The sequence below is a fragment of the Falco cherrug genome, chromosome 8 (assembly GCF_023634085.1).
Source record: "Falco cherrug isolate bFalChe1 chromosome 8, bFalChe1.pri, whole genome shotgun sequence".
NCBI classification, from domain to species: domain Eukaryota; kingdom Metazoa; phylum Chordata; class Aves; order Falconiformes; family Falconidae; genus Falco; species Falco cherrug.
In genome coordinates this window covers 65,180,809-65,205,447 of record NC_073704.1, presented here as the reverse complement: position 1 = coordinate 65,205,447, position 24,639 = coordinate 65,180,809, and the positions used below count along the sequence as shown (strand labels likewise).

At 43.5% G+C, this 24,639-nt stretch overlaps 1 protein-coding gene across 2 annotated transcripts in view; it reads right to left on the bottom strand.

Annotated features, from left to right (window-relative positions):
* The window catches only part of NR3C1 (nuclear receptor subfamily 3 group C member 1), a 73,601-nt gene extending 61,726 nt beyond the window's left edge, over positions 1-11,875 (bottom strand). Inside the window, exons 1-2 of one of the 2 annotated variants that reach the window (XM_055717595.1) lie at positions 11,591-11,875; positions 8,351-9,539 (exon numbers count right to left, since the gene is read on the bottom strand). In XM_055717595.1, coding sequence (XP_055573570.1) covers positions 8,351-9,525 — 1,175 coding nt within the window. In that variant the 5' untranslated portion in view covers positions 9,526-9,539; positions 11,591-11,875. Of the gene's footprint in view, positions 1-8,350; positions 9,540-11,590 lie in introns of those variants that run through there. The other variant, XM_055717596.1, reaches the window with a different exon arrangement.
* Positions 11,876-24,639: the final 12,764 nt, after the last annotated feature.

Sequence of the window (24,639 nt, the reverse complement as noted above, 5' to 3'; positions counted from 1 at the left end):
ACGAAGTATCTTGGTAAAGCAACAGAAGAGTAAGTTGTGCCCTGCTGCTCCTAAGTTTCATATTAAATCTTGTGTGACCATGACGCATAAATAGGATCAGATCATGATCTCCAGCTGTTTTCTGACACACAGTAACTGTACAAACCTATTACAAACAGTTTGAAGAATGCATTACTGTAAAATATAATATGGAACTCAGTTTCTTAACTAAATTACAGTAGCAGTGAAATTAATTCAATTATTATTATTTTGGAAATCCTTCCCCAACAGCAGTTTTGCCTTTGCAATCTCTGGAAAATTGAGATATTTGATTAAGAAGTAGAAGCTGCGTATAATATTGCATCTCCACAACAAAATATTATCAGCTTGTTGGATGTTAATTTTCAAAGTACATCAGAATTCTAATTTTCTAGCAAGGCTCAACACAGACCGAGAGCTCCACAGATACAGCTCGAATATGGAATTTTAATGATAGGCAACCGATACAGACTATATTAAGAATGCAGTTGGCTGGTACAGAAATGTGTTCCACAGAAGATGTCAAGAAGACTTCTGAAGAGCATGATTTCCTCCAGAAATCCACACAATTGTACTGATTATTGACTCAAGGAACCATTATTATAAAACTCTACATGATATCCTGGGTAAGTAACACTGCATCCTGGAATCTAAAGTTAAGTCTCACATGACAACAGCAAGAAAAACTGACATCATCTACATTACAAAATTGAACTCCAGTTGCCAGCCAGCATTATGTCCCTGCTACTGCCAAAACGCACCTCTGGGACATGTGAAGCTGCCATGTGATAAATTCAGCGGTGCAGGCCCACGTAAGTAGAAAAGATGTCTTTTGTCACAGTATATAGTTATATTTCCAGCAATACAGTGCATAGCTTGCACACAAGGAGACGTTGTTTCAGCCAGGAAAAGAATTTTGGTAGAAAACATCACAGTCAAGGTTAGCATAAGCTGAGTCAGGTAAGCATGTAGAAGGTAGGTGCACAACACTATACCTTCTTTGTAGTGAGGATGAGGTAAGAAGGAAAACTCCAGGAGAGGCAGAGTAATTGCGCTAAATTGTGTTCCCAACCCAACACACTACTTCTGGAAGCACAATTACTCACCCCTCCAGTAAGTACCATAATTCAGGATGCTGGACTCGCCATGCACGAGGGACAACCCACACCTTCCTGTACTCCTGCGGAATGGCAGCTAAAGTTGCACATCCGCAGTCTTTCAGCTTCCTTTTAAGTAAGCCCACAACACTGAAGTACTCCAACAAGTGATGAAGTACACCCTGTACAGGTAGCCCTCTGCTTAGATTCCTTTGCAGGTGACCTGCAAAGCTATACTCACAATTTTTCTCACCCTCACATATGGGCAAAGTAACTGTAATTTTGCATTTAATTTTTTTTCCCCACAGATATTTAGAATTAGTTGATGTGAAGTCAAGTGCCAAGACAATGAGCTGAAATAAGTGTGTGTGTGTGTGATCTATTCCAGCTGTAATGGTTCACTTCTGTGCCACGGTGATGACGCCATCCACTGACAGTATCTGCCTAGTATTTCCAGAACCCAGCATTACGAACAAGATTAACTCCTGGTCTAAGAGTGTCTTGGTTATTTAGGCAAAGGCTCTGTAATAAATGGATATTAGACTATAGTGAATCAGCCAGAAAACCGCTGTAATGAGAACACAAATAATCTGTACATACAACAATGCAATACATTAATACTTCAGTAAATAAGATTAAAATTTGTGTAATACTACCAGGCTCTGGAAAACAAACACTACAAAAACTAAAGATGGCTTAACACAAGCAGCTCCCAGGCTCTGTTGCACAGCGTACTGTACAGTTAAACATTTTTCCCAGAAACTACCTTGTTGCACACACACTTGTTCCTGTGTTTCTAAGAACAGTTAGAAGTTGATCATTTTATGAATGCATTTTAAAGTTCATTTCTGTATGCCAGAGGTTGACACCCTTTCAGTTCTTCTAATGACACAAAATCAAGACAACTTGTAACTACAGCTCTACAACGTTTTTCCTATTGCTTGTAACTTGGACTGAGCACATGATTTTATTGGTATGTTTTTTATCTCAAGAACAATGACATTGGAACCATTCACAGAATGTGTATGTTATTCCGTACCAGCACATCAGCAGCAGGATATTGGCTTAGGCCAGGGGTCCTCAAACTTTTTAAAAAGGGGGCCGGCGCACGGATGAAGTGGCAGGCAGCCATCTGCGGCTGCTTGGTTTCCCCCCCCAGTCCCTGGCGGGGGGAGCAAGGGGGTCTGTAAATACTGGGGGCCAGACTGAGGACCCTGGGGGGCCGTAACCAGCCCGCGGGCCGTAGTTTGAGGACCCCTGGCTTAGGCAGTCTTCATCTACCCCAGAAAATGAATGGAGATATAATTGTGTCTTGCAATATTCCACAAGCCAGGGTTTTGTGAAGAGAGAAGTTACTACCGAGAAATACAAGTTCATTTTCTCCCAGGCAAATTTCTGAGTGCTGAGTACTTGCTCTCCTCTTGTAAGAGGAGACACTGATCATAACATCCAGTGGTGCGAGAACAGATGTTTCTCAGGCCAGTGGTAAAAATCTTTAATAAAATGTCCTAAGAAAAGGACTCCAGATCACACTCTGCACTAAAATGTCAACACTGAACCCCTTGTTTGCTCCAAGAAGCATTCCAAAGAGACCCAGAAGCCACAGACTACTGAAAAAAATATTTTAAAATAAATCTATTAGCTTCTTTTTATGACCAGCTTACAGTAAGAGGATAATGAGTTAAGAGTTTGGTGTCTTGACTGAATATTGTAGAGCAATAAAGAAAATACAAAGCAGCACAGCTAAAATTTTTGCAACCAACTCATTAGAGGACTCAAAGCAGTCAGTAGAGCATCCGTTCCACTGAACTACATCTTACAGACAAGGCAGTAAAGAGCTGTGAAGATAACGTGTACTTGAGCCTGAAGACACATTGGCATGAGCACTGGCTTTCCCATCATACTTAAGACTAACTGTGGAGTTATGATCGCTAGAACAACAGTATCTGCCTTGGAAACTCGACTAGGTTAAGCACACTCGTCAGTGAACAGCACTCATGGACAGAGATGCTGAATCCACCAGTGTGGAAATAAGAGAAACAACGTATGTAATTTTGCAAAGCATTAGAAGCCTGAACCGTCAAGCTTTGGCACAAGCATTACATCCAAGACAGCAGTGACAGGTTCTTCCTCTATGATCTTCACTACTTGAAGACAGGCAACATTAAAAAAAAAAAAAGTTTAAAAAAAATGAAACAAAGTAGAGGAAGCCCCCAGAGGCCCACCTCCTAGGTGCAGCTACAAAAAGGGACCTAGGATAAGAGAAGGACTTTTAACCTTTTAAAAAGTAGAAATAATTCCGGTTTGCAGTTACCTATATGCATAGAACAGCTACAGCTTGTTCATCTCCAGAATGAGCAGTAATAGTCAAGGTAAGAAGGGACATTTGCATCTCCAGGACAATTTGCTCTCACTGTACGAAAGTAATCTTTAAACACGGTAAATATATGATGTAGGAGTTGTGTAATACATATGTTTCACATTTACAAGAAGATCCCGTCAGTAGGGCTGGTTCAACTACAGTTTTGCTTTCACTGGTAGCAGAAGAGTACAACAGGGTTTGACCACTATTTAAGATGGATAAAAAAATGCAATGGGCAACAAAAATCAGCTTGTGTTTCAGAAGCTAGAACCAAGTTTAAAACAGAGACTGTTGTAGGGGGAAACAAATTAGCAGAAATTAAAAATTTGGTTTGGATTAAAAAAACCAAGCAAACTTACTCGGCCGTCAGCTAGCTGAATGGATCAGCTAAAAACTGGAAAAAAATGGATTACATCTTACATGATCTATCATTTACCTAGCTACCTCTTCATCTTGCCTTATAGCACATTCTGCAGGACATTCCCGATTCAGCCCTTTCTGCAAAAACAATTAGATTTTTTTGTCATGTATTTCCAAGACTCAAAACCCAAGTACAGTATTACATGAAGCTGACAAATCACAACAAAGACTACTGAAACACTGAGCACTCAAAATAACAAGTCTGGTTTTTATATCAAGATAGAATTATTTAAAAAGACATATTTATGTATGTACCATACATTACATACTGCTGAGTCAGACAACATTTGAAGTACTATGTCCAACCATGCCAAGCTGCTGGCCTTGGCCAAATGCCAAGCTGAAACAATGCAGTAAGACAAACAGACAACTGACCTTTACCATTTCTAGTAAACGATGACTTTTTTTCCCCCTTCCTTCTAGTAAAACATCCAAGTCCAAGAAGAATCCCAGTTAAAGAGAATGGCAGAAAGGTAACTTGTCCTGGAAAGAAGGCTTTGGACTGCGACTGACCAGCAAAACTTTTTCTCCCTTCCAGATTCTCCGCTTCTCTCTGCTCTTGCCCTTTCTTAAACTTCCTTAATGATCCTTATCCCCCATAAGCTTAAGTACTAGGAATGGTTTCAAACGTAGTAAGAGAAGCTGTAACACTGCCAATGGGGCCCAGTTTTTGTAAATTCTGGCTGTAGGCTAGAAAAAGCAGCACACAGAAACCCCTGCGTCGCTGTGTTGTTTCTCATCGTCCTTTGTTCCCCCCACAAGCCACATCTCCAGGAAGTCAGAGGAATAAAAAAAGTTGAGCAATGGATTTAATGTATACACCACACAAGAGTCCTACGACTGTGTATTGCTAAAATAATTTCCCTGAAATTTATCAGTTTTCACTGGCATTTCTGTAGTAAATCACAAATACTATCCCATCAGAAAAAGACACCATCAAACCTTCTAATTCTCCAGCAAAGCATTTACCAAACAATTTCAGGCTGTTCTACTACTTTTCCAGGTGCTGTCTCACTTCTATTATAGAAAATCTAAGGCAAACTGTCTCAGCCTACTTTTTCCCTCCCTCTTCTATCCACCTTCTCCTTAGTTTGCTTCACTGTGATAGCTCAGCAGGTCCCTCAGATGGGAGACCTCGCCAAAGCAACCCTGGAACAAAGCTGTCCTGCTGTCACAGGGTTTCACTGCTGTTCAGAAAGATACTGAGTGCTAGCTGCTGAACACCGAGCTGCAGCTCCAAGTCTGCACATCACCACAAGCACTAGCAGACACTTCCACAACCCTGAGATACAGACAGCAATTTATTGACTCTTGCCAATTCACTCGCATCAAATAAATTTCTGAAGTTTGTATTCTGCTTCAGAATACCTCCTGCTGTTCATAGGAAAACTGATTAGTTTTCTCAGTCCTGATTATCACTTGTCTCATTAGCGACAGCATGCTGTGCTATACTTAGAAGCAAAATAACTCAAAAATTGCATGACATCAAGACTGCGTGTCTATGAAGAGACATTACATGCTTTCCATTAAAAGTCAGATTAAATACTACCTGAACACAGGACAGAACTGCAGCTTTTCTTCCCACATATTTAGTATATAATTAATAAGTTATGAATAGTCAAATAGTTCTACCAACAGCAGTATTTCCTACTGGAAACCGAAGTTTAGCAATTCTAAATTCCCAAGATCCCATTCTAAATTCCCAAGATCCCAGCCTTCACCGCACACAAATAGTACCTAAAAGAAAAAAACAAAACAAACCAACCAACCAAAAGACCACAGGTACCTGGCAAGGTAGTCCTTCTTTTGTTTCTAAAACAAATGCCAATTTTCTTAAGTCGTGTGTAACATAAACAAATCCACAATACATCACCTTAAACTAACCTAGTTTAGACCAAATATTTCTGTCAGGGTTCCGGAAGAAAGAGAATTCCTGCTTTAAACCCAGGGTTCATCAGCATCTCAAACATTGTAAAAAAAAAAAAAAAAAAAAAAGATGGAGTTGCCTCTATTTTATTAAAAACAATATATAATAAACCCAAGCAATGTTATTTTTAGAATTGGACTTCACAGTTTTAGCATACAAAAATCCTTGGGAACTAAGGACAGCTTTCATAAAGGCCACAAATAATGAATTTTTCTGCAAAACTCAACTAGAAGCCACCCCCAAATTCTTTACATGATCCTTAAATTGAGAAAAAAACCCCAACCATCCATTATCTTAAGGCAAAAGAAAGCAACAAAACAGATTACAACCTTGCAGGAAGCAAGAACAGCTATGCTTGCAGCAGTGTTGTTAATACTGCCCAGTGATGGAGGCAGACTTTTGCCTACCGTGCTGAGGATGCTCCCTTGCCTACAGCAGAGCTTTGCTGAGGGCCGCTGCCAGCTCTCCCCAGCACGCACGCCTACCGCTGCCTGCTCAGTTCCAACACAAACACACCAAGCACGCTCCTCAGAATTGCTTCATAAAGGCGACGATAACATCTAGCACTGTTGTCCTTTATACTCTAGGATCAGATGTATTCTGTACACATTAGGAGCTTGAGTGGGTTTTTCATCACAACATTATGAGAAACAAAGTATATAAAATTGGTGTTTATGAAATTCTCCAAAAATTGTACAAATATCTATGTGTAAACAGTTCACCTATGAATGTGCATGGTTCTACCCAAACAATTCTGTAAATCAAAAACAATGCATGAACTTTACAGAAACATTCTCATAAGTGAGGTTTCCATTATCAACAAGGAATCTGCTTACTTAAACAGCCACTGAAATTCACCTCCCAAACCCAATAATGGTACTTCTTGCTTTGATACAGATTTTATAACAACTGCCATTAAGGACAGAGTGAGAACAAAATAAAATAAAAAACCAACACCAAAATAACCCCATGAAATAAACTAAAAACACCACAGAAGTTGGACTGATTACGCAAAAGGTAAGTGCAAAGGATTTCTACTTTGTCAAAATAAGTGGTAAGATACATTCAATATTCATATACTGAAGTGGAATTTATCCACGAATTTAGATTTTCCTTTCTGGATTCCTTACATTACAAATTGCTTTACACTCTTAAAAAAAAAAAAAAAAGAAATAAAGAAAAAAAAAGATATCTTCACTACAAAAATGAAAAACTATGAAAGAAATCTAGAATGAAAGCAAGTTAAAAGTTGCCCTCCTGAAACAACGGAGAAATCCTCACACACCTCATTCCAACTGTGGGAAAACACGAGCATATAACGTGTGGGGAGAGCTCCAAGACTGGCGGCTGACACTCTGGGGATGAATTGTCAGTGGGGTGATAAAAAAAGAAACTTAAAACAGATACTTCATTAAAAGCCTACAATTTCTGCTTTTACATATATGGACTTAAAGAGCCATTTTCTAACTGAGACTCCACAGAAACACAGCAAACACCTCTTCCTCCATTGAGAGCAAACACTCTGCCTGTGCAAGTACATGATAAAGAAAGAACAGCTAAGGAAAACATACAACTGGGTGTTCATACTGAAATGAGAACTTGTGCCCAGCTGCGAGAGATGTCCACAGCTACCCATTGAGATAGATGCCACTCCATACTTACCCCTGAACGGCAGAGGAAAAGTGTTTTACTTGAGTATCTGCAGCATTGAATTACTTGGAGAAAACACTACTTGACTGCAAGTAACTACACTAAGTCACTTAGACACATACTAACCAGCTCCCCTAAAATACCCTGCTCTCAAAAAACAGCTATTAGCAAGCCCTCCTGTAGTTCTATTTAAGAGTTAAATTCCAGGTATGTTTAAAATCTTACTGCAAATATTCTTATGTCTTTAAATGCAGTTATTAAACAAACCGCTGAGTATTTCCTACTAGGAATCTTCTTGTCCATGTAAGGTAAATGCAATACCAAGCAAAGCTAGAACTCTAGTTCAGCTTAGATGTAATTCTAGAGATTTACCGAGCAACTAAGTTATTTTTGTGCATAACATTTAAGTAACACTAAGAAGAAAAAAAAACCCACAGTGACCGATTCTCTAACCCTCCAGAACAAGTAGTTTTTGTATACAGTTAAATACTTCCCTCTATACTGCCTTCCTTCTATCCTGCCTTGTATATGAATCCTTCTACCACATACTCAAATTTCATTGTAGGTTGTATCTTAGAATTTTTATTTTTATGTGTTTCTTTTTTTAAAACATGTCAGCTCCCCTTCTCTTTTCTTCCCTTTAATACCAATAGTTGAGTACATGGTTAAAGCTCCTATTGTACTACAGAATAAACAAACACCAGCCATGTCTGATCAGACAGCCATACGTAACAAATGAAACAGGGATGACTGACTTCGAAAGGAAAAAACCCAAAACCACTAACAAACACAAAACAACAAACCCAAACTAGCATGCATGCAGCTGTGCTAAACATTCTTGTAGTATTTTAATAAAGAGCATGAAAAACTAATTACCTTGAATAGCCATTAGAGAAGGCAGGTCTGCCAGAAAGGTTGAGTGTTCCCAAAGGAGCTAAGGTCTCATCCCCTGATCCCTGGCACCTATTCCAATTTTCTGAACTCGCAGGAAGAGATGGAATGATATTAAAAATTGGTTTCTGATCCTGCTGCTGAGAGAGCGATGCAGTATTTAAATCATAGTGATATATCTGTCCCCCAGAGGTACTGACACCATGGATAGATATGGCAGAGACTTTAGTACCCAGCAAGTTAGACCCAGAGAAGTTTGCCTGACAATAAATTGGGCCCATGTTTTCTTGCTTTATGCCAGGAGTACAGAGTTCAATGAAGTCTTCCTTTTCTGTTTTCACTTGAGGCATTGGCATTTTGGAACTGGGCAAAAGGTCACCATGGTCATTAATTTTAGGTTTAGTGTCACATAAAACAGGAGGCTTGCAGTCTTCACTGAGATTTCCTTCCAGGAGAAATGCATCATCTGCAGATATAGGGGACAGCAAGCCACCATCATCTAGCAATGGGTCAAGTCTCCATGGGCTCCCATTGGGCTCTTTGCCAGGAGACACCGGCGGCAATTCTAAATCCTGGAGAATATCCAGGGTGCTTTGGTCTTCAGAGAATAACTTCAAGTTGCCACCGTTGGAGCCAACCTGGCTTTGGACTGCAGCTCCTGAATCTAAAGGTATGTTGCGGCCAGCCATGCCCGGGAAATCCGGCTCAAGCGGCACCTCAGAAGATATTGCTCCCTTTGTGTCCTCAGCCAGGCTTGAGGACTTATTCAAGCTCGCAATACTTTCTTCCAGGAGCCTGAAGTCTGTTTCTCCAGAAGAGATGCCAATTTGGCCCTGCTGGGAAAATCCAAGGTCATTTCCCATCACTTTTGCATCTGTTTCACCCATGTAAAGTCCCATCGAGAGTGATACTGCCTTGGAAAGGTCTGGCTGAGGCACATTTTTTACTAATCCTTTTGAAAAGTCAGCCGAAGCAGCTTGCTGATTGGAATCTGACTGAGAAGAAGCGGGGAGAGGAGATGTAGACACAGGGGCTTGTACAGTAGCTCCACCCCTGAAGGGTGGATGAAAGTCCATCACGATCCCTCCTTTGGTACTGATGAGCGCATTTTTCCTTGTTTCGTCTTGATCCGACGAGTTAAGCAATTCTTTGGAATCCATTACTTGAACATTAGCTATAAAAAGATCACAAGCATTCAAAGTTAGCACAGCAAGGGTATTTTAGTAACAGCTTACACACAACCACCAACAACAAAAAAAGTCTAAATCATTAGCCTAGTGAACCTGGTTTAGCTGCTCTGAGAACGAAAGCACAGCAAATTAAACTGCGAACTGGCAAGAGCCACATCTTTCTCAAACCCACTGGTGCTGTTTCTGGGGTTTTGTTTGTTGGTGGTTTTTTATTATTATTATTACTATTAGTTATTTCTCACTGGTAACAAGGAAGTATATTTTTAAAGCTTTTCTAAGCCTGGATGAAGTGGTATGTCTGCCTGCATGCAATTCAAAATCAGACGACAGCATATGACATCTTTCTGAACACACTCTCTCTCTGTTACTGAACCTAGCAAGTAAGGAAGTGTAGGAATTGTTATAGTACCCAATTTACAGATTTTGCAAGCTAATGTTCCCTGGTATTTAATTACACTTTGAGCAGGGCAGGGGAGAAAGACATTTCTCGTCTTTCCCGAGTCAGTTCCCTCTCTCCCTCCAGGTCCAGATGTAACACCCACAACATGTACCGAAGGCTCCAGAGGCAGCTCTCTAATGCAGCACCTACTGGCTGGACCAAATTCTGTTACTGTCCAGGAGCAACACAATCCCCCTACTACACAACACAAGGTTTGAGATTTTTGCATTGGTCTGGCTTACAACGCAACTCGTGAGTCTTCAAATAAATCTCAGATTTATAAACAAAAGCTAACTAAAAATAAAATAAAAAAAGAATTTTTATTAGCGTCAAACACTTTTACCAGCTCATGGCTGTTCTTCAAACACACCTAACATGAATCTCCTAAGTTTGATCAGTTTGTATCTGCTACATTTATTTTCAGCACAGACCATAAATATTTGGAGAACAACTGTAAAGTCTTTGGCAAACTTTCTATAACATTTGTCTACAGCCAAACAGTCAGAGCAACCCGCTAGCGGTGACCAGCTCATGCTCCCCTTGGTCTGTAAGAGCAGGCGATGCCTATGTTATTAGGCCATGGCATTATTAGTTAAGCAGTGACCCCAGAGTGTCCACAAGTCTATAGTCATCTTAATTACAAACCCGCCGGCTCTGTCACCCATTTTCTCCAGACTGCCGACCAACACTGCTGCTTTCTCTATGCCAAAGTTAAGGCTGTGATCAACAGAAAGTCCTCACGTATAAAAATTTTAAGGTGGCCCCAGCGAGCTTCAGTCTGAGCAAAAGCGTCCCGAGCAGCAGCTCCTCGACGGGAAAACCCTTCCTGGGCCTTCGACGGCACCTGGCAGGGCTGCCCGCCGCCTGACCCCAGCGTCCCACCGGAGGCCGCGCTCCGCCCGGCCGGCCCCACCGCGCGGGGGGCCAGGCGCAGCGGGCAGCACGGGAGCACCGCGGGGCTGCGTAAGGTGCGCGCCACATCAGCGACTGGGAGGAAAAAAATACTGTAACTGTCAACCTGCAGTTATGACTTTTTTTTTTTTTTTTTACGTGAAGGGGAGGAAAAATGTAGTTATTCCACTTGACAATTTCCCCAACAGAATAAAGCGGCGAACCATCCAGCGCAGGAAACGTGTCAAAAGAATCAGATGCGAGTCTGCCCGAAGGGGCAAAAAGCTGCGAATACCGAAAACCGCCGAATTACACTAAATTCTCCTTTGCAAAGTACAGTTTTCAGAGAAATGTGTCGGGACCTGTTGAGCCGTCGCCGCGGCACACCCACTTCTGCAAAATAAGACCAGCCCACGGCCGCGCGGCGGCACCCCGCGCTGCTCCCCCTCCCCGCCCCTGACGCCCCGGCCCCCGGCCCCGCGCCGCTCCCCGGACCGCCCGCCGCCGCCGCCCTGGGCCCCCACCGCGGGGGAGGCTGCGCTCCGCCGTGCCCCCTCCCGTCCCACCCCGGGACCCTTCCGGGGGCGGCTCGGTATGTCCCCCCACCCGTGCTCGGGGCATTCCTGCGCCGTGGCACCGCCGCCCCGCCCCCCCTCCCGCCAACTTCCCGGGACGAAGCCACGGCTTAGACCCCGGCCCCCTTACCTCGTCCGGGGGGTGGCGCTGGGGCTCCTTCAGCCGCCAACTGCCATCGCGGCGGGGGGGCAGCAGCCAGCAGGAAGGGGCGAGGGAGCGGGCGGGAGGAAGTCGACAGTCGCCCCTCCGGGGGCCGCGGCGGCGGCCAGCACCGCTCCGCCGCTCCTCCTCCTCCCGCCGGATCGAGACCCTGACCTAGTCCCCGCCCCGCCCGTCGCCGCCACCACCACCACCGCGGCGCCCCCTGCGTTAATTAGCACTAATTGCCTCCGCGGACTTTGTCCCCCCACCCCCGCCCCGCTCCTGCCTTCTCTCCGCGCCTCCCCGCCCCGTCCCTCCGCAGGGCAGCTCCGCGCTCGGCAGTGCTCTGCCCCCGCCACAAAATGGAGGACGGCGGCGACTGCCTCCTCCCCCTCCCTCCCTCCCTCCCTCCGCCTCCCCGACGTGGAGAGGGAGTGGAGACTGGCGGCAAGGAGAGGGGCGGCAGCAGCAGCGCGCCCGCTCCCGCTGCACGGCTCGGCTCGGCACTGCGCGGCCCGCTGGCGCTGGCCGCCCCTCGCTCGGGACCGCGGGGCAGTGCCCGCCGGGCCCAAGCGAGGGGAAACGGTGCAACCTGTTGGCTAAGGTGGGCAACTGCAGCCTGCGCCGAGGGGCCGCCCGCCGCCCCGCCTGCCCCGCGGCTCTCGCCCCTTCCCGGACGGCCCGGGCGCGCCCCCTCCCACCCACCCCAACAGTGGGTCCGCCGAGGGGTGGCGGGCGCCACCTCCGGGGTGGTCGCGCTGGGAAAGCTGCGGGGCCGCCCCGCTTCTTTCCTTTTTCACTTCCTCCGCTTCCTCCCGAAAGGGCGAAGCGCCCCGGGCGGCAGCTCTGAAGCGGGAGGGCCACCCTTCCCCGGGCGACTTCCCCCGCGCCTCAGCAGCCCGCCCCGCGGTCTCGCCGCTTCCCTCCGCGCGGTGGCGGCTGGGCAGCGCGGCCCGGCCCCGGGGGCAGCGGCGAGCTCCCCCCCCCCATGGGTCCCGCCGTGGCAGCCCGCTTCCCCGCGGAGGGCTGGGACGGGGGTGCCGCGCTGGAAAGAGGCTGGACGCCGTGGGGAGGTCACCTCGGAGCTTGCTGGACAGCTCTAGGGGCGGCTGGGAGCTGGGCGGGCGGCCTGGGGAAAACCCGTGGAGAGGGACCCCGCGTCCCCTCAGCGGCCAAGGGGGCTGGGGTGGCGCGCCTGTCTCGTGGCAAGCACGGGCAGTACAGATGTTTTCATTGAGAAATACGAGTAAACCCCACAAAGGGTGCTAGCGTTTCACTGAGAAGTTAACAGATCCGGGTGTTTCTTGAGTTTAAAAGCAGCCGGGGAGCGTGCTGTCCGACGCCGGGCCCAGGCCGCAGCGGCGGGCGCGGGGCGCCAGGCTCGGCGCCCCTCAGCTGCGCGGGCCAGGGCAGGCCACGGGCGGCGGCACGGGAGCGGGCCGGGAGTTAAACCCACGAGGTAAAACAGCAAAGCAGCAAACCCTGCAGAACGAGCGGTTCTCCTGGTCTTGGCAGCTGATAGAGGTTCTGACGCTGGCAAAGAGAGAGGCTGTCCCTTCACGGAGGTGTCCCTCGTTCGGGTTTGGGACACTTAACATGAACTTGGAGATAACTCTATCAGTTGTACTGGGGCTGTGTCAACAAGCAGCATCTAGAAACGGTACATGCTACCAGTTACATCAATGAAAGATGTTTTTGTCTTTCCAGCTGTTCAAATGCAGATTTGGGGGTTCTCCTACAAGGAAAGGAAGAGCCAAGTAAAAGCATAGATTTTAAGGCACGAATAATCTGCCCTAATTTTTGTTAAATTGTAGGTTTTTCACATGCCACGCTTGGGAAGATACTGTTTTACTTTAGAAATGCAAAATAAATGCATGCAATATTAGCTTAATATTCTCTTACATGTTGCAGATTATGAAAAATGGTTCTAAAAATTCTAGATTCTCCTCTGCAGTCTCCCTTAATCTAATGCATATTTGAAAGATGTGTTTAAAATAGCACTCAAAACTGTCTTCTGGTGCTTTTTGGATGATGCAATGAATTTACAGCTAACAGGAAACACTTCTTCCCATACAAGGGAAATAGAATAGCAGAAGTCAGACTATTCACAAATACTGTGAAATCTTTGTTGCCGGATACGGGAACATTGCAGAGGTCCTCGGTATTCAATAAAGGCAAGAATATCTCTCGAAGCATGAAATTCTAATCTGCTTCTGGCAGCGTACCTGGAAAATTGACTTCACTTTATTGCTCTGTGAGTATTCCACCACAGAAATTGTCTTGCATTTGGGGACCCCTCCTGCCACTGAAATCTGGTCAACTGAAATAACAGGGTATATATGGCCTGTGGAGGGGAGCTGAAACACTGCTGAATGTTGGCTTTGCTTAACTTTCTGTAGCTGGAAGGAACTTTTATGACAAAGCTGTTTAGTTCTAAGAGATTTAGATGTGAACATCTGTTTATAAATGCAACTCAGCTGCTTAATTGCACGGTAATGGGTAGAACATTCCTTCTCTAATGAATAATTCCATATCTTAATATCATCTTTTATCCCAAAGGACCTGATCTTAGACTGGTATACACAGTTTATTCACCAGCATCAGCCAGGGACACTGTACAACACTGCAAAACAGCGAGCAGAGGACATCTTACAGGTTTTTTGTGCTGGGAATACTGAGGCAGGCTGGAGTGCAGTATGTGCACAGTATGTGAACTCAGATCTGGCCAGGGCAGAATGATTCTTATTTGTATGCTCCTGAAAGATGTTTTTCACTTGTTGCTAAGCTCAGCAGCATGCGTTGCAAGGTCATTGTTGGTAAAACTCACCATTTGTTGGTAAACTGAACAACAGCAGTCACGTTCAAATATGAAGCTAGATTTGCTCATTGTCTTCAGGCTGCTACAATACATATGAATTCTGTCTCTTAGATTTGTTCCCTTTTGAATGTTTTGGGTAGAATTGAGCAGATGAAAGACTTTGGATATTTTCTGCTTCTACTCTGTACAGCTGGGAAAAGAATATTACCGATTCTCACTTCTTTTAGCTACAAGCGCTACTGAAACAGAACAAGCGCAAAGCCTGCAGAGGCATGCATGGCAGTGGCAGAATTATCCCTCTGCGATAACTTCACCACGTGCTACTCACTTGGCTTTGGACAAATCTTTCTGGCCTCATGCGGGTTTTCCTGTGTGACCAAACAACCCAAACATACCACCTCCCTTTGTTCTCCTTCAAACACAAATGTTTCCTAGGGCACTTTTACATTAAATTTGTTTTTACAATATACAACTTGGTAAGCTTGCATGTTTTGGCTGACATTTTACAATGACATGCTACCCTGTCCCTGTATGTAACAACTTTGAATGCATTATGTGATGATGGTTGGAGTTAAACAAAACCTATCTTTGCTACTTTGTAAAAATGTATGAAATAAGTTAGGCTTTAAAAGACTTGTGATTTTTTTTCCTGTTTGAACTAAATTTTTAGAAGGTGATGAAGTTGACTGGCTGAAAATCTGCTGCTTGCATTGTGCTGATGATTATTTTGTTCCCTAAAAATCTATGATTTTTTTAAACAGCTGACATTGACGACTCTTCTTGGAACATAATCAACCTTCAAAATATTTTAATTGCCAAGTTTGAGTTTTCTACTTCTTGAGTTCAACCTGTTTTATTTTATATTCATATTTTAAATACATAAATGCTTACAGTCAAATGAAAATTGAGGCGTTGTTGGGTTTTAGAAGTGAGTGTGCTGTTGTGACAATGTGTCATCAAAATCTTCTGTTATTAAATATCCTGACCCTAGTATGAAGATATCTTGACCCAGATCAGAAAGCGTACCTCATCCCCCAGAGTACAGCTGGTAGTAGCACAGCTACTCTGGCTTTTACCACGGGAACCTCGGTAGTCCCCAGAAGAAAAAGAAAATTCTTACTGCAGCCTCCAAATATGTGGTTCATTTCATTCTGTCTCAGTCCAGCACAGGATTGCCTCATCCTGCTGAAAGTGTCAACACACGTAATAATTTTCTGTTTGGGGTAACAGGTTTTATGGCTTTGACTCCTGTTTGATACAAATCTTAACAAGACCACGTCTTCCACAAAATGTCAGCATTGTTCAATTATTTTCTACTGACCTGAGCAGAATGGTAATCTGGTAAAATCTGTACCTTCTTTCTTACAAGTTAGAAATGAAGGTTTGGGGTTGGTTTTTTTTCCAAAATTCCACTAGTTCTCTTCTGCTAAATACACAAGTTATGCACTATAATCATAAAAATACTGTGGCTGTTTTGCAGATGGATAGTTAATTAACTAGACTTCAAATACAAGAGTTTTCGTCCATCTCAGAATGTCTAAATGGCATACATTAATATTCTGTGTAAAGAATGAAATGTATTTGGACAATAGAGGGAAGAATTATTTCTGCAAGCTAAGAAATTTTAATTTGAGGAAGAACTAATAAATATCCTGAAAAAATAGGATCAAGGGAAGGGCTGAAATACAGTTTCAGCAACTGCATTGTATTGACAATGAAAATTTTGGCTGTCGATCAGTGCCTAATTTTGAAAGAGAATTTCAGCAATTAGGACTGCAGTATCCAGCTTACTCAGTAGTTCCGTGGAGCCACAGGAAGAGTGGTATGAATTGTCATGCAACAGATTTAAAAGATATATAAATGACTGCACATTCCTACACCACAACATACTAATATTGCAAAGATAAGGAGCCTCAACCTTAACACTAAATGTAGACATTAAAATATATATCTAAGAGGAGAACATTATTAAATCATTAAAATGTAATTATATGACTCTCATAGAGGAGATCAGGCAATTAATGGAAAATGAGAACCGACTTCAGATTTGTGTACAGCGTTCCAAGCTGGATATCAGAAAGAAACATCTGAAGCACTGAAGGGAACTCTCATGGCTGCCAGATGCAGACATAGATCTGTTTGTCTGGGGGTTAGCATGGATGATACAGAGGACCCGAAGATGGGCAGATCATGCCACATGTGGCTGAAGTGAGTGTGCATAATGCAATCCACAGGAAGCATCTAGGTATAAAAGTGGTCTGGAGTCACTCTGGGAAAAAATGAACCCCTTCTAGACACAAGCAAACAACTTTAAAATGATCATACGCAAATATGTTTACAATATGGGGAAATTTCTTTGGTTACGAACTGCTGACAGGCCCAGTAAGAACAGAAAACTGACACATGGGTCCCTGTTGGCAAACATATATAGGCCACTGTGGATCTGTACTAAATCTTTTTTAGTGCTAGAAGCAGGCTAGGAAAAAAAAAAAAGATTGAAGCTTTTCCAGATGAAGTGATGTGCTCATGAAACAGAACAGCAACAACTTTATCTGTAACCTTCAAGGAATTACCATATGAAATGGTGCTGGCAATTAACGGAGATTGGGTTCAATTGGTTGGATCTACTTTACCATGGCAGGACAGAGAAGTTTGCAGGCTAAGGGTTTGATTTACCAGTATTTCACTGAAAGTACTGAAATGGACACAAATGGTGCTTTTGATCTCTGAAGCAATTTATAAAGATAAGCTAAAGGGAAAAACCCCAGATGCCGAAAAACAAGAGCTACATAGCAAAGACAATGGCGAATGGAAAGAATTCAGTCAAACCAAAGATGTGGTAGCACTAGTCACTAAAAGTCACGTCAATTAAAATCATACTAAATAAATATTTGCAGAGATATCAGAAATTGGAAGATGAGTGTTCGGAATTATACAGAACAAAGAATTTGCACTTTTGGAATAAATAGTATATGGGGTCCACAAATAACAAATCGTAAAGTCCTTAAGCCTGCTTGGAAGTACTTCCAAAAATACAAGCTGCATTGCCTTTTCCTGTGAAATGCGAATTCTGAAGCTGTGCATCAAAGACAGCTCATGTAAAGCTACAGTTTTATAGGAAGAACTCTTCCTCCTTTTGCAATCTGTTGTCTCTACAAAAAGGCAGCAACATGCCCAGTGTCTAATGTCCTCCATAAACATAAATCTTCTAAGGCTTTGGTTGTCTTGTAAGGAGGTCAGTTTTGTTTCCTATCGGCTTGTAAGTAATTCTGTTTAATTCTTGAATATACATCAAAGTTATTCAGCCAGTGAATGCACTCTGTCAATAGTTTTCCAGCTAAGCCAGAATGGAAAAGCAGTGTTCCCCAGCTGCTGTTTCTACAGACACAGGAGCATGCTTCGTTATGAGTATGCAATGAGCAGCATCCTCAGGACTGCAAATTCATTTGTCAAAGGGGACTCCTGGGTCCAAGCACAATCTCAGTATGCTTTTGCTATTAACTATAGTGGGTCATAGACTGAGGCACAGAGGTCTGTGCCATGCCATCCTGCATCCTCTTTAGGTTAATAACTCTTGGTATGTTTTTCTACTTTCTTCCTGTTTTTTTCCTGTCTTTATTTCCTGCGCTAGTCCTTTGTCTGTTGTGACGTATTTTGTACTTTGATTTCCCATCAGCTCCTTCACTTTACATGAACCACTGTTGTAGTTCTTCCACCACGCCATTCACCTTCCTGGATCCTTTCTCTTTATATCTATTGATCTGCTTCATCTTGAATTCCTTTATTTATTCCCCTTCTCTCCTAGAGTTTTCATTCTCTACATAACACTTGGAGAACAGAATATGTCCGCACTGGACATACTCTTATTCCCTCTCCCAGAGATGGAGTCTGACACATCCTTCCCCAAGAGCACAGCCATCTTCCACCCCTGCTGCCTTTAACAGAGATGTCCTGGGGCACTGAGCACTGCCAGCTTCCCAAGGCATGCATTAGCTTACACGAGCTGTGACTAGGTTGAGGCTAGCAAACATGTTAACCTGCTAATTAGGAAGAGTGAACAGTGAAAGACTGCATGGGCATTGCTAATTGCAGTCTAGCAGTATTAAGAATTCAGTGCGGAGAAGTGCCAGTCTGTAACCAGAGTAGATGATGCCTGTTGGCCCTCCTCAGGCTCATGCCTGAGTAGAGCAAAATCCTGCAAGAGTAGAGAGGGAAACTTTTTGTGTAACAATACAATGAAATAGAATTCATGGCAAATGCCTGAACAAAACACAACTCCAAGCTTCATCATAGACTGGCAAAAACTGAAGCCTGTATCCAATTTATAAACCCCTACATGGGGTTAAATCTCGTTCTGGCATAACGTGATAGCAACTCCTAGTTCCATCAGCAGAGTTTGGCCCTTGGTGTTTATTGAAGCCATAAGAACAATTGTGAGTGATGAATCCACCCGTCTCTGGGTCTATATTGACAAAACATTGAGGGCTGCTTTCTTCTGCAGCTGTTTTGTGTAAAAAAGAAATCACAACTGCAAGTGGAAATTAATCTGAGGAGGTTATGTTCCTATTGAGCTTTTCTGAGTGTTACGATGTAGATCTGTAACAAACGGCTGGAATTCTAAAATGCTGTAACAGACAATGGAAATGCACTGTTCAGAAATGGGGGGAGAATTAGTTGGGTTAATTGAGGAGGAGCACTTTGAGACAGGCATGGGGGTGAAGTCATATGTAAGTACACACAAATAACTTTGTTGTTTTTAAGTTTTGCAGAAACATCTGGCAACAACATGCAAGGAAGAGGAAACTTTTGTTTTATGCATCAAGACCTCTCTATGAAGAAAAGAAAACTTTAGCTAATTACAGGATGCCTGCAAGAAAAGAACCACCTTAGATTTCACCGGTATTTTTTCCTGCAACACAATGCCTAATAAAAATCAGTAGCCAGTGACACACAGATTCTGATGCAGTCTGGGCTATGTGGCATTATCAATACATCTCCTCCACCAGCCAGGGAGGTTGTACAGCCTCCTCATGTTCTAGATGCCAGACTGCTGCTTGGTGTGGCGGGGAGCAGGGTCTGTGCACAGGGGTTTGCATCTCACTATGTGCTCAGGATCCCACACATCAAGAATACTGACCCAAGCAGCCAGGAAGGCAGGGCCAGGAGCATTGCCCCACTGCTGCTGGAGGTGCAGGGCAGTCGGTACCTTGCTCCACAATGCTGGTGCATGTCTAGTACCTGCATGCGGCAAAGAAATCAATGTGGGAACTCTCTGTGCTGCTGCAGAGTCTTCTTGGCTCAGCTTTTGTTTGGTACAGGTAAAATTACCTAGGTAGGTAAATCTTACTGCGGGATGAAGGTCTGACATTGCTGACAAGTTTTTGTGAGAGGTCCATGAATTGCCATATGTTAAGAGCTAGTTAAATGGAAATGATAAAAAATAGGATTTGATGTTCCTTTGTTTCCTCTGGGGTGCTTTGGTGGTAATGGTGCTCTAAAGGGGCAAGTTCACACACAATTCCAAGGCAGCCACAGCACCAAGATGCTGGGAATCTGAGTGAGCAGAGGTGTGCATTACCGTGTCGTTCTGACATGGCAGATACATTTCAGGAGTGCACAGCACAGTAGACTTACACTTACTTTGTTTTAAAGCAAGGCATACTGTCCCATGTTAGTGATTTCAAATCACGTTCTATAAATTTAGAGCTTTTCAGCAATAAAACAGAATTATATGCAACTGCGTTCACTAATGAAAAGAAATTCAGTATGTGACACTGCAAGTTTTAAGCTCGGACTCATGAGTAAAATATATAAATAAAGCTATAAGCAAAAGAAATGTTACCACTAAAATGTGTTTTATGAAATGTCATATACCTTTTAAAACTCTGTCTTTACTGCGAGAGATATGACACCTCTTTAAATTGAAAACATAACTCCGAACTCTGCCACATTTAGTACCACAGATGGGTCTTAATTTGGAGTTTAAGCCAAACCCAGGAGCCAAGGGAAGAGGTTTTTTTGAATTGCAGTAGGGGCTACATATGATCTTTTCTTAAATATTACACACTTAAATGGAAGAATTCATGGGGAGTTAAACAAGGAGATGGGACATGAAAATTAAAATGCTTTTTCTTGAAACAAGAAAAGAACACAGTATAAATGAATTTGATGCAAGGTCTCGATCATTTAAGTTCTTATGGAAAAAGTGGTTTGAGGCTATTGTCCTTATGTTTTGTGTTCCATCTTACTCCCTGTGCTTTATTGTTACAGTATTTAAATGAATATAACTTCTAAAGGACTTTGGTTTTAAACAGGCTTCTTTTAGTTGGGAGGTCTAATAAAAAACCTGAAGACTTAGAAAAGCATTTAATTGGTGAGATTATAGTTAGATTCATAGAAACATTTAGGCTGGCATTAGTCTGAAATGGGTCATCGCAAATTAGCCATCACAAAAATGGGTGCTCAAATTGCAATGCCAACAAGAAAGACAAATGAAAAGATAATCACACATTGTCTCATATTTATCAGGAAGATAAGTCTAAAGCCAACCAAAACATTATGGTAATGCAAAGCCCGTTAAAACAGGTGTTGATTTTGCCACATGAGAGTTTCTGCCTTGCCCGGAGTACTGTAGACCCTGGCTTGTAAGGGGATCCTAAACACTTCAGCATAGTAAACGAACGACTCTTACCAGAAACAGTTTCACTTAAAATACTTTAAAGGTAGTGCCTCTCCTACTTTTTGTACAGAAATAACTTGAAACCTTTTTGGCTCATCTTTTTCCTCCTCCAAATGTGTGTGGCTGTGACAGTGACAAGGGCTGGGTGATGATCGTTTTGGCTCGCAGCTTGTGGCTGATGATGAGTTGCACATCTGCGCCTCGGTTCACCCTGGGCATCTGTTTTATTTTAAGTTTTATCAAAGAATGTGGGAACAATGGCACCCTTGCAGGCATGCTCTCACCTCTGTGGGTATTATGTCATGCAATATGTCACAAAGTTCACAAGGCAGACATACAGTAGAAGGGAGCCTGGTATTTCCAACACCAGAAACACGGAATCACACAGGAATGTGGTAGCTAAACTGGATCAGACCAAGTGTCTGCCGAGGCTCAAAGCCTCTCCCTGAAAGCAGCCTGCAGCAGATGCCCACGGAAAGTGTGCAAGGTCGGTAGATGCTACTGATGGCGTGAGCTGGCACTGATGCCCCAGGCAGCAGTCCTCACCCAGCCGCTGTCCCTTCCCAGCAGGTTAAACACTTACTTTCACCCAAGCCGCCGCACGAATGCAAAAGGAAAGTAAGGAGCGGGAACAAGCACACAAAACTAGCAGGCAGCTGGGCCATTTCTTCATGTTGGCAAAGCTCAAGGGCTGTCGCACACCGTCACTTCTGGGGCTGCATCTCCCAGCCCTCTGCAGCCTGGAGATGCAGCATTGGGTTTCTTGAACTGATATGGTTGGGGGTAGTAATCACTGATGGGTTTTTCTTTCTTCAATTTCTCTTTTTAAAAGTTTTTATACTTTCGTGTCTACTATATCTTGCAGCAGCAAGTTCCACAGTTTAATTACAAACTGGGTGAAAAAAAATAAAGGCTTCCTTTTGTTTGCTTTAAGCTGCAAACGATAATTTCATGCTACTAACTCTTGTTTGTCTGTTAGAAAGAGCAGATAACTGTTCCCTATCCTCCTGATAGATCTGTTTTAGAGGTCTCTTATCTTACAGACTCCCACTGCCACCCCTTTTCTCCTCTGAGGCTTCCCTTCTTTGCAGACTCTCAGAAGCTGTAAAGAACAGCTTTAATTATATTTCTTGGGCTTTTCTATACCTTTTTTATTTCTAGAATATACTTGCTGAGATGGGCGACCAGAAGTACATACAATGCACAAGACATGGTAACACAATGCTGTTCTCTGTTTTGTTCTCTCTTCCTTCCCTCATAATTCCTAACATTCCAGTTGATTTTTCTGACAGCCAGCACTGAGTTTATGTTTCCATAGAACCACATGTCTACAGTAACCCTTTCCTTGGTGGTAATACCTAATTTACAGCTTGTCATTGCCCACATCCATATATTTTTCTTTGTGTATTTTGCTTTTCCTTGTGTGTATTACATTTTACTGGCAGTAAAGTCAGCCTGGCATTTTATGACCTGGTCACTCAGTATGATGCGATACTTCTGCAACTCCTTACAGTTAGATTTTGGTTTTATTACTTCTAATGATTTATTTTCAGCAGCCAATTTTGTCACCTCCTGCCACCTCCTCTCCTTTTCCAAGTTATTTATGAATATTTGGAGTGGCACAGTTCTCTTGGGACTCTGCTTAAATAATCTCCTTTTGCTGTGAAATGATCTATTTCTTCCTACCTTTCGCTTCCATATTTTAACCAGTTTTTGACCCTTTAAAGAATCTTCTCACTTTCCCTGGATAGCTCAATTTGTCTTACATGAACACTGTCTTGAAGTAGCAAGAAATAGAACACAGAGTAATGAACCTGACCTTTTATTTAAAAAAGAAGCAAAGACGGATGATAGGTCCAGTTCTGCTGCATGGAGTATCAGTATGAAGCTGGAGTAGCTTCGAGGAAATCATCACATTCGTGCCGAGATGAATAAGAGCCCGACTTACCCCTGCAGACAAATAACAGCAATTCTCAGCTCCTGGCTAATTAGGAAGAATCAGATGTTTTGCCCAAGCACAAACTGGCTTGCAGGATTTAAATTCCCGATTTTGCAAACTTCTACACAAGAGTGCATTAGCAAGGGTAATGGCATTAGAAACACTAATAAAGCTGTAGATTTTGTCTCTCCTGGATCAACGCAAAACTTTATTTAAAAAAAAAAGCTTCTCCTACAAAACAAGTTTTCTCAGTTTTTTTAGGCATGGTGTGAAATGACTCCTTAATTTGCAGGTCACAGCCAGGCACACTCTTCTGTCACAACAGAAGAGGCTATGTGATGGTCCTGCAAGCACAACGATTTATAGGGCTTACTGCAGACAAGGAGAAGTCAAAGTTTATTACTCGCTATGAATTATTACAGACTTTTGCCCAGAGCTGTGAGGCTGCAGGTGCTTCCCACTTGCGCTCAGCACAGCGTGCACAGCTTCCAGCCGGCTGAGACATGTCAGAGCCTGGCAGCTCCGGCTCCCTGCACCTCCTTTATTTCGGAAAGCTGCTACATCTCTTGGAGCTGAAGCCCATGAGGTGCTTTGAACAATCAAATATTAAACCTTGCTACATCATTTGTCTACAAGAGATGATCTGATGCCAACCAAACATTAACATCACTTGGGTTTTGCGGTGCATTAGTGAGCAGCCCTGCAACATCACCTGCATCCATGGCACAGTCTCTTTGAAGTATTCTGAGTGCTTACAGCGTGTGTGTTTGGCTCGTCTGGGAAAGCCAAGGGAAATGTTAACTGCCTTATGGTTCTGATCATGGCCGTTTGGGAAGTGACAGATTTCTGGAGTGTGAAGTAAAACAAACCAGAGAGCAAATAACAACACGGAAAAAAAACCCAAAACCCCAGAAAATCAAAATGGATATGATCGACCATGTTTCCAAATGAGAGCTTCCAGAGAACTGCAGGACAGTAGGATCAAAGTATGACATAACTATCAGACTATTTTCTTGAACCTGAACATACTTGGCCCCTACAGCACACTTTTATTAGACTCAGACTGTGCATATGGTGTGTGTAGGAGGAGTCCTGTCTTTGCCTGCAGCTGTGTGAGCCTTGCAGGGTTTAACAGTGATTTTGTGCAGGTGGTCGCAGGGCCAGCTGGGTAGCACTAATTCTGCTGCAGGGTACAGTGTGCCTTGCCGCCTTTCTCCCTGAGACCAGGTCACTGGAGAGAAGTTGGTGCCATACAAGATGAAATGCTACAGGGAAGTGGAAAAGGGAAAGAGAAAATGAACAGTTTGAGAGGGTGCTACTGTGTGAATGCATGGGACTGAGAAATACTAAATCCCATCTCTCCCAAAGCATTCATTTTGGAAATGCAGAGAAGGGGGTGGGAAGAGCAGGCAGCTGAGCGTGCTGCTGAGAGGGTACCACTGCCCAGAAACCCATGGGGCAGTCCCAGGAGTACCAGCGGGGCAACCACAGTGAGCGTGTCTGCCTTGATAGAAAAACGTATGAACAGCTAACATGATCCAGGAAGGAATCTGGTGAGAAATGTACCCACTGTCTTCTCACTTCAGATTTACACTTCAGAT